The sequence below is a fragment of the Heterodontus francisci genome, unplaced genomic scaffold, assembly GCF_036365525.1.
Source record: "Heterodontus francisci isolate sHetFra1 unplaced genomic scaffold, sHetFra1.hap1 HAP1_SCAFFOLD_386, whole genome shotgun sequence".
Lineage (NCBI taxonomy): Eukaryota > Metazoa > Chordata > Chondrichthyes > Heterodontiformes > Heterodontidae > Heterodontus > Heterodontus francisci.
In genome coordinates this window covers 747,210-758,302 of record NW_027140456.1, presented here as the reverse complement: position 1 = coordinate 758,302, position 11,093 = coordinate 747,210, and the positions used below count along the sequence as shown (strand labels likewise).

The following is an 11,093-nucleotide window of genomic DNA, read 5'->3' as shown; positions in this document are numbered from 1 at the left end:
AAAATTCTGCTCCTGTTGAGGCGCGGGTGGCCCTTCTGCTTGGAGTGATGCAACTTCTTTGGTCTGAGTCTAACCTTGATGCACACCAGGGAGTGGTCGGTGTCGCAGTCCACACTGTGGAAGCTGCGTGTGATTTGAACACTGTTTAAGGAGGCTTGCCTTCTGATGATGAGGTCGAGCTGGTGCCAAGGACGCGATCTTGGCTGCCTCCAAGAAACCTGGTGACAGGGTTCAGTGTGAAAGAACGAGTTGGTGATGCAGAGGTTATGATAGGTACACAATTCAAGCAGTCGCTGTCCATTCTCATTCATCCTTCCAACGCTATGGCGCCCAAGGCAGGAGGGCCATGTGTCATGGTCGGCCCCAACCCTGGCATTAAAGTCCCTCAGCAGGAACAAGTGTTTGGTGTTGGGGATGCTACTAATGATATTATGGAGTTCCTCGTAGAACTCGTCTTTCGCTTCAGGTGGGGAGCAGAGTGTTGGAGCTGAGCAGGTGTACTGTACCAGAGGTGGTGAGCAGTCGGATGGACAGTATGCATTCCGAGCCATTTGAGGGAGGCTCTATTATGCTGAGCAAGGCGTTTCTGATGGCAAAGCCCACTCCATGCTGTCTTGGTTCTTCAAGATCCCTCCCCTGCCAGAAGAATGTGTAGTTTTGCTCTGTTGGAGATCCACTCGCAGGGAAGCGTGTCTCCTGTAGTGCTGCAATGTCTACATTGAGTCTACTGAGTTCGTTGTCAATGATGGCGGTCTTCCGAGAATCGTTGATTTGTGTAATGTCTTCCGACAGGCCAGGACACATAGTTCTGACGTTACAGCTTGCAAAGCGAAGGGCTGGTACCTTCTTTTCTTTTTTTCATGCTTTTTGATGCGGTGTGGCAGTCCACTTTTCAGGCAATGACACTGAGCTCCAAGCACCCATTGAAGCAGGTGGACTGTGGCGGGAGAGAACCTTATTGACCGGGGGATGCCCGGTTTGAGGTGGGCGTAAGCTGTCCAGTGAGGTGCGATGACCTCTCCCACCGACAAAGGCAATCCGTGACGCCCAAACTCTACGCCAATCGTGCTGGACTTATAACCCGGAACTGCTGCCTTCCATGTTGTTTCAGTCGCTGTGAGGCGACTATGGAGTGACCTCTCCATGGCGCATGCCTGGGCGAATGTATGGAGGTTGAGAGTTACTCGGCCTTTTTGGTGGGGTCAAAAGGAGTGCAGAGCACCACGTTTGGCACCGGTATGGCTGCAGGAGCTGCTGGAAACATGCCAAAGGTGACCGCCTACGGGGTTCCGCTCCGGATTTTCTGTTCGGGTTTACTCCCTTAGCCTTGGTCTCTCCCGAGACGCCCACAAGGCAGTGGGATTGTTAGGGCCCCTACACAGGGGTAGGAGGTTGCGGGTGGGAGGAGGGGGTACGAGGGGAGGGATGGAGGGAAGGGGGTGCGAGGGGGAGCTGGTAAGAGGGCTGTAAGGGGTTAGGGGGCTGCAGGGGAACGGGGTGCAGGGGGAAGATGGTGCGATGGGGTAGCTGGGAAGGTGTTTGCGAAGGGGAGGGGGTGGGGGTGGGGGTTGCTGGCGGCTGAGCTGAGAGAGTGGAGCTGGGAAGGGGAAGGGGAAGGGGGGTGGAAGGGGGTCGGGGAAGGGGGGAATGGGAAAAGGGGATGCAGGTAATAAACCATTTCATCAGTTCCCACCATCGACGCCGGGAAAGCTCATCCGCATCCTCCCGGAGCTGAGCGACAGCCTCGGGCGCCAGTACCAGCAGGAATTCGCCGACATTGCGTTGCAGATGCTGTCTGAGCCATCGCCTGCGGGCGCTCGGAAATTGCGGCCGAGGTACCGTTCGTGCCTGTTTGCGTGTTCGGGGCACCTTTTCGCAAGGCTTCCCCTCTGTGATAGACTTATTTCCCTACGATCCCGCTGGTCCTTCGTCTCCACAATGGTCTTACCGCACGCCGTGGCCACGGACACTCTGGACGGTGTAGGCAGCAGGATCGGAGATCAAAGTATCACCTGCTATAATTTGCATTTTCGTCCGGATTACGTTCTATTTCATTGAGTGCTCCATGAGGAAAACAAAGAGCAAGTATGAGTGGGGGAGGGCAGTGTGCCCAGGTAACATAAACTAGCTGTTAGCTTGTAGTTAGCGCTAAAATGAACTGATTAAAGAGCCAGGGGAGTTTAAACAGTAGAAGAGGGTAGATTAGGGGAAAAAAACACTAAGAATGGGAGCAGATGTCCATGGATAGAGTTGAACAGCATGGGAGCTCCCTGGAGATAGAATTGAACAGCAAGGGAGCTTCCTAGGGAGCTTATAGCCCAGGAGCCATCTTGAACTCCCAGCAAAGTGATTGTCTCCTTTTTGTTTTTACCTTCCAGCCATATGTCTCGTTTGAGGAACCTTCTGAGATATCAATCCTCCTTACTGCAGTAATTGACTCCTTGATCAATACTGCAATGCCACCCCCTCTTACACCACCACCCCCACTCATCCATCCTCCACCGTCACACCTGAAGGGTCTATATCCTGGAATATTGAGCAGCAAGTCCTGCCCTTCGGTCAACCATGTCTTTGTGATAGCAATAATATCATATTCACATTTGTTAATCAACGCCCTCAATTCATCTGCCTTACTTATAAGACTCTTTGTGTTAAAATAGTTGCATTCGGGCCATACATTATTCACTCTACCTTCCAGACTGACGTAACTTATCCTCTATATTTGGCTGTATATCACCCCCTACTGTATCTTCACTTTGTATCCTATCCCCCTCGAATATTAATTTAACCTTACACCACCGCCTGACCCCACCTAATCCCCACACCCAGCGCCGTCCCCCACCAACATCACTAGCAAACCTCCCAACAAGGATGTTGATCCCATTCCGGTTCAGGTGCAACCTGTGCAACTTGTACAGGTCCCACCTCCACCACAAACGGACCCAGTGGTCTAGGAAGCTAAAGCTCTCGCTCCTGCACCATGACTTCACCCACATCTTCTTCTGCGTTATTCTCTTATCCCTTTACTCTATAGCACGTGGCACCAGGAGTAATCCAGAGATTACAACCTTTGAGGCTCTGCTTTTTAAACGGTGGTTTAGCTCCCTAAATTCTTGTTGCAGAACCTCATTGATCTTTCTGCTTATGTCGTTGGTACAAAAGTGAACCACGACCTCTGTCTGTTCACCCTCCCCCTTCTGAATGTCCTGCAGCCGCTTCATGACATCCTTGACCTGAGCACCAGGAAGGCAAGATACCATCCTCGAGTCAAGTTTTCGGCAACTTAAACGCCTATCTGTACCCTTTACATTAGATTCCCCTATCACAAAAGTTCTCCCACACTTCTCCCTTCCATTCTGTGCAGCAGAGCCACCCGTGATGCTTGGCTCCTGCTTCATTCCCCTGAGAAGCTATCTCCCCCAACAATATCCAAAGTGGAAACTCTGTTAGATAGGCATATGGACCTAGCGGACTCCAGAACTACCTGCCTAGTTATTTTACTGTCTAGTGGTTACCATTTCTATCGAGCAGTCTTTAACTGCGTTGTGACCACCTCCCTGTCCGAGCTAACCACGATGATCTCAGTCTCGCGGATGCTCCACAGTGTCCCCAGCCATCGCTCCAGACCTGAAATAAACCGGATTTCAAGTAGCTGCAGCTGGAGACATTTCCTTTACCTAAACACTGGACGTGCCCCTGACTTCCCACGTTGTACAGGATGATCACTCCACGCTGCCAATCTGCCCTGCCATGAGTTGCCCTTAATTTACTCAAATGAATTGAGTTTAATTGCATTAGGGACGTTGATTTTCTACTAAGAAGAGTACTTACTATATTAAAAAGTTCTTGCGGTTCTTGTTGGTTTATCACCTCCTCATCACCCACACCCCCCCCCCCCCCCCCCGCCTCCACCTCTCCAATCCATACACCATCTAGACTTGGACACATATCACCCTTCCTTCATCATCACTGGGTTAAACGTCTGAAATTATTTCTGTAACCGTATTGAGGGAACATCTTCACCACACAGACTGCAGTAGTTCAGGATGAAGACACACCCTTTCCGCATGGTAATCAGGGATGGGGAAGTAGTGCCGGCCTTGTAAGTGTCACCATTAACTTGAGAACAAATAGGTATGAAATAAAATAGGGATAAAATCAATGAGTTTGTAATTGACAGATTGAAACCAGGTGAGGCCTGTGATCAGAATGGGATCTCATTCTCTGCAAAGATATTGTTATCACAACTTGCCTCACCAGTCAATTGTGTTTGCTGTTCTGCTGTTACCTTTACCAGAGAAAAAGTAACAATTAATATCTGGCTCAGAAACTACTGAATGTCAATTCTGTAGATGGGAATCGGTGTTCATATTTTCTGTTATTACAGTATCAGAGGATCAGACAGTACAAGATGAGGCCATTCGATCTATCGTGTCTGTCATACCTGTTTGATAGTTAACCCCAATTATACCGTCTTTTCTGTTCTTTTCCTATCAGTCTGTAAGTCTCACTGCCCCAAACCCCGCCCACTCCACTGGTCACCTACATTTCTCCAACTCCATATTCAAAGTTATTATTAAATCTGCTTCCACGAGCCTTTCAGGCCATGAATTACTGATTCTAGAGCGCGATCCCTTTCTCCCCTTGGTTCTTTTGCCATTTACCTTAAAACTTGCTCCTCTGATTACTGACCTTTCTTAAGAATCTCCTTATTCAATCTGTCAAAATCTGACAAAAATTCGCCCTTTTACTGTATCTTTTCTGAGGAGAACACTCCCAGTTTCCAGTCACCCTAGAGACCTGAATTCCCTCATTCCTGGTAGCATTCTAGTAAATCTCCTCTGCACCAACTTCATGAATGTAACATAGTTCCTAAAGTGTAGAACCAGAACTGATGAAAATAATCCAGCTGAGGCTGAACCAGTGAAGTTTTCACATGACATGCTGGCTTTTGTACTCTATGCGCCTATTTATAAAGTCAAATATCCAATCTGCCTTTTTAACTGGCGTACTAACGTGTCAAAGACCTATGATCAAACAACTGCTCTGCTCCTGCTCCTCCTTTAAAATTGGACCATTTAGTTTATATTCATTATTCTTCCAAAATGTATCCTTCAAACTCCTCCATATTAAACTTCATCTGCCATGTGCCTGCTCATTTCATCCGTCTCTCTCTATCTCCCTGAAGCTTGCTGCTCTGGTCCTCACTGTTTACATGTCTAGTTCTGTGCTATCTTCCAACCTTGCAGGCTTGTCCTCTTTAACTTTACATCATTTATCTGTGTTCCAAATTCCAGCCCCACGCCCTCGTCGGGGAACCTGGATAATGAGTAAGAATAAGTCGATCAAAACAGGGTGAAGTACAGCGGGACTCTTTATGTCCTGGGCAGCTTCCGTTATTGTGAAAGCCTGTTAGGAATCCTGGAAATACTCAGCAGACACAGCTCTGGCAAGCAAGTCCTCAACACAGAATAGATGGAGGAAGATGTGCCATCTGAAATATCTCAATGACTGTTCTGGCAATGAATGCTGCAGCAAAACAAAACCGCCCAATTGTCTTGGTTTCCTTGCCACAAGAACACAAGACATAAGAACAGGAGTAGACCATATGGCCCATCAAGCCTGGTCCGTCATTAAACACCATCATGGCTGATCTTAGGCTACAATTCCACTTTCCTGCCCACTCCCCATATCCCTTGATATCCCATATCCCCAAAATCTCTCTAGAACAGCCTGTCAAGTTATGTGTTGAAGCTAGTGTGCCACAGTTTCTCCACGTTAACCAATGTCGCACTCAGGCACCTTCCTTTCTGAATACATCTCTCAGCCCTTCGGTGACCTGCAAATCGCAACAGGAGTATGATTGTGTTGTCTGGAAACGTCTGGTCATGATCCGGGTGAAAATGATTTTCCTCATGTCCCCTCTAATCCTTCCACCAATCACCATATATCTGTGCCCCTGGTAATTTACTTCTCCGCTGGGGGAAACAGGTCATTCCTGTCTACTCTATCTAGACCACTCATAATTTTGTACACCTCTATTCGTCCACCCCCTCTGCCTCCTCTGTTCTAAGGTGTGCATTACTAGCCGATCCAATCTTTCCTCATAGCTGCAACTTTCGAGCCCTGGCAGCATTCTTGTAAATCTCACCTCTACTTCCTCCAGAGCAATCATGTCCTTTCTGTAATCTGGTGACCAGAACTGTACGCAATACTCCAACTGTGGCCTAACCAGTGTGATATACAGTTCCAGCATTACATCCCTGCTTTTGTATTCTATATATCGGCCAATAAAGGGAAGCATTCGATATGCATTGTGCACCACTCTATCTACCTGCCCTGCCACCTTTAGGGATCTGAGGACATGCACTCCAAGATCTCTCACTTCTTCTACATCTCTCAATATCCTCCCGTTCATTGTGTACTCGCTTGATTTATTTCCCCTCCCCAAATTCATTACCTTACACTTACCTGGATTGAATTCTATTTTCCACTTTTCCACCCACGCAACCAAACCATCGATATCTTTGTGGAGTCTACAGGTATCCTCTTCACTATCAGCTAACTGGCCAACTTATGTGTCATCAATAGATTTTCCAAACCTGCCTCCCACATGCACGTCCAAATTATTAATATATCTCAGAAACATCAAGGGACCCAACAGTAAGCCCTGTGGGACGCCACTGGAAACAGCATTCCATTCACAAAAAATAGTTCACTGTTACCCTTTGTTTTCTGTCCCTGAGCCTTACTGGATCCAGCCTGCCACATTCCCCTGTATCCCATGGGCTTTCATTTTACTGACCAGTCTGCCATGTGGTACCATGTCAAATGCCTTACTAAACTACATGTAGACCACATCCACTGCACTACCCTCATCAATCCTCTTGTTACTTCCTCAAATATATCAATTAAGATAGTGAGACACGACCTTCTCTTGGCAGATTCATGCTGACCATCTCTGAGTAATCGGTGCCCTTCTAAGTGGCAGTTCATACTGTCCCTCAGAATGGAATTTAACAACTTACCCACCGAGTTCAGGCTGACCAGCTTATAATTATTTGGCCTATCCATCCCACAATGGTACAACATTTGCAAAGCTCCAATCCTCTGGTACATCTCCTGTATGTGATGGGGATATTAAGATGATCCTCCGTGCATTCATTATTTCCACTCCGGCATCTTTTAACAGCCTGGGATGCACTACATCCGGCCCTGGTGATTTATCCACTTTCAAGGATGCCAGACCCTCCAGTACTTCCTCTCTCATTCTGCTTATCATATTTAATATTTCAAAAAACTCCTTCTTTAACTACAATGCCTGCATCATCCCTTTCATTTCTGAGGACAGAGACATATAACTCATTAAGAACCCTGCCCCCATATTCGGCATTCACACAGAATTTCCCTTGTACATCTCTGATTGGTCCTGCCCTTTCCTTAGCTATCCTCTTGCTCTTAATGTACTGATAAGACATCTTTGGGATTTCATCGATTTTACCTGTTAATAATTTTTTCATGTCATCTCTTTGCTTTTCAATATTATTTTTTTACTTCACCCCTGGACTTCCTAAATTCCTCTAGGCTTCCTAGAGTATGAAGATTTTTGTGATAGTCCTCAACTTTCTTTTTCTGCTTTAACTTAGCCTGTAATCTTTTAGATAACCAAGGGCTCCAGACATGGCAGTACCACACACACACACGCACACATAAACACATACACACACAAGTGTGCGCGCACACAAAAATGCATAAACGCGATCACATCACGGGCATTGAGCCGGACACAGAAGCATACACCCACACATAGATTACAAGTCAGGTACTGAGGAACACGAACACACACACACACGCACACACACACACGCACACACACACATACATGTACACACGCACAGATACACACTCATGCACACATAGGCACAAAGATACAAATAGGCACAGAGCACAAGACAGGCATGCCATGCGCGCGCACACACGCATAAAAACACACACATGGACACAAAATACATTTGAGGTCCTGAAACAGAAACACACTGCACAGCAGAACCCAGGCGCTGCGTGAGAGATGCACGCACACAGGCACACACCAACACACACGCAAACACAGATACAAACAAATCGAAACAAACACGCAGACACACACACACACACAGCATAGCCCAGGCCCTGAGACATACACACGCATGCACAAGGCAACAGAAGCACTGAAACACGGGCATAGCACAACCCAGGGCCTCACACACGCACTCTCTGTCTCTCTCTCTCTCACACACACACACACACACACACACACACACACACACACACACACACACACACACACACACCTCACACACACAAGTACTGGCACAGAGATACAAATTGACACAAAGCACAAGCCTGGCCATGACATACAGACACACACAGAAAGAGAAACACGCACAAGCACGCAGAAAAGCAGCACCACAAAGGCCCTGAGACAGCCACACACATAAACACCTACGTACAGACATACAGACACGCACACACAAAGACACATACAAGCACAGCACGACCCACGCCCTGCAACAAGCACGCATCCACGCACACCAACACACAAAGACACATACAAACACACATACACACACACACACTCTCATACAAACACAAACACTGAGACAATTGCACAGACAATAATGCACACAGACACAGAGACACCCAGACGCGTGCACAGCCACACACACAGATACACAGCACAGCCGAGCCCCTGAGCCACACATACACACACATAGCCAAACGCACACACATAGATCAGCAAGGGCACTGATACAAACAAACAAGTGTGCACACACACAAACACACATATACACACGCAGGCACTGAGACACAAATAGGCACATAGCACAAGCCAAGCCATGATAAACAACGGCACAGACACACAAAGACCGAGACACACTGCAGATCCCAGGCCCTGAGACGCACAACACATATACCTAGACTGAGCCACACCCACCCACACACAAACACAGCAAAACAAACACACGCAAGCACACCCACACAGACAGACACACACACAGGCACAGCATTCGCCCTGAGAAACACGCAACCACCCACTCACACACGCACAACCACCCACACACAAACAACCACCCACACACACAAACAACCAACCACATAACTACACCCACACAACCAACCACCCACACAAACACACTCACACCCACATGCACACGCGCAACTACAACCACAGACGCATGCACATACATACATAGACACAAGCAGATCACGCCACTGGCACTGAGGTGACACTGAAACAGACAAACAGACGCATGCACACATGCACACACACACACACCACAGGCATTGAGACCGAATCTCTCAGTCAGTCCAACATTTAACTTTGTATACAAGAGCAAAGTTCTGCAGATGCTGGTATTCTGAAAGAAAAGGTAGAGAAAATGCTGGAAGTATTCAGAAGGTCTGGTAGCATGTGTGGAGAGAGATTGGTGACCTTTTATCAGAACTGAGTGAGATTAGAGGTGAAACAGTTTTATAACCGGACAGGGAAAGGAGGGAGGGGGAGGATTATGACCAACATTGAGATTAAGCAATAATAAATAAAAACAAGAAATGCTGGAACCACTCAGCAGGTCTGGCAGCATCTGTGGAAAGAGAAGCAGAGTTAACGTTTCAGGTCAGTGACCCTTCATCGGAACTGCTTGAGATTAAGCATTTCACTATCATAGTCCCTCCTGCCTTCCACCGTATCACAGACATTCCCATTTGTTCTTTCATGTCCAATCATCTCAAAAAACCACTGGATACAGGGACACATTTATAAATCCCAAAAAGTCCTCAATCAAACTAATTACAGCCTGATGTGTAATTTCCCTGTTTATTTGCCTTCCTCACAGTTAACCTGCTGACGATTGGGATCCTGTCTCGGGGAAAGTGCGGTCTCTCCAAATGTGTCACTTGCTACCTGGTGGCCATGTCAGCGGCGGATCTACTGGTCATTATCCTCGACTTGATATTGAGACACATTCCCATTGTTTATTGGGAACAGTTTCAGTTCCTGCGATATTCCATCCCCATGTGCAATATCCACGCTGTGCTGCTTTACGCCGCCACAGACTGTTCTGTCTGGTTCACCGTCTCTTTCACCTTTGATCGATTTGTGGCCATTTGTTGCCAGAAGCTGAAAAGCAAATATTGCAGTGAGAAAACGGCGGCTGTGGTTGTGGGAACAGTGAGTGTACTGAGCTGTTTAAAGAACATATTCTGGTATTTTATGTTCACAGGTCGATATTGGCTGATGAACAGACCCTGGTTTTGTTTTGTAACAGCGGATGTTTATTACTCACGTGTCTGGGGAACAATCGAGTTCCTCCACAACAATCTAACGCCGGGGCTCCCATTTGCGTTGATTCTACTGCTCAACGCTCTCACCGTCAGACACATCTTAGTGAGCAGCAGAGGACGCAGGAGACTCCGTGCAAACAGCAGTGGGGAGAGTCGCAGAGATCCAGTGATGGAGAGTCGAAGGAAATCCATAATTTTACTGTTAGTTGTTTCGGGGAATTTCATTCTGTTATGGGCAGTGTTCATGGTCTATTCAATATGGAACCGAATGCGGACATTGCACCCTGTGACAGTATTCCTACCTGATTTTGTACAGGAATTGGGCTTAATGTTGCAGCTGCTGAGTTGCTGCACAAACACTGCGATTTATGCCGTGACCCAGACTCAGTTCAGAAGGCAGTTGAGGAATGTGCTGAAATATTCATTTACCCCAATTATTAAATTCATTCAGTAATGAGAGGAACTGAATCACCGGCAATTTTCAACAGACAGGAGGTTGGGCCTCTCGCTATAGAGTCAGAGCTGTGGGCGCAACCTATCACAGTGGAGACATAACAGGGGCGGGGCCTGTCGGTATGGATACAGAGAATCGGCGGGAATGGTTACTATGGAGACAGAGTGGTGGAGGGGCCTATCATTTGGAGACAGAGAGGGGCGGGACCTGTCACTATTGAGACAGAGTGGGTGCACGGACTGTCACAATGGAGTCAGAGCAGGGATGTGTCCTGTCACTATGGAAACAGAGCTGGAGCAGGGCTTATTGGCATGAT

General features: G+C 47.4%; 1 protein-coding gene across 1 annotated transcript; it reads left to right on the top strand.

Annotated features, from left to right (window-relative positions):
• Positions 1–3,458: 3,458 nt before the first annotated feature.
• LOC137359865 (probable G-protein coupled receptor 139) lies at positions 3,459–10,777 on the top strand. Its single transcript, XM_068025547.1, has 2 exons — positions 3,459–3,648; positions 9,876–10,777. The coding sequence occupies exons 1-2, from the start codon at positions 3,459–3,461 to the stop codon at positions 10,775–10,777; spliced, it is 1,092 nt and encodes a 363-aa protein (XP_067881648.1).
• Positions 10,778–11,093: the final 316 nt, after the last annotated feature.

Bases quoted from the DNA above. Each gene is read 5' to 3' on its own strand.
- LOC137359865 (XM_068025547.1), top strand. From the start codon at position 3,459: ATGGACCTAGCGGACTCCAGAACTACCTGCCTAGTTATTTTACTGTCT. The intron at 3,649-9,875 runs GTAGCTGCAGCT...CCTTCCTCACAG, and splicing joins TGAAATAAACCGGATTTCAA to TTAACCTGCTGACGATTGGG.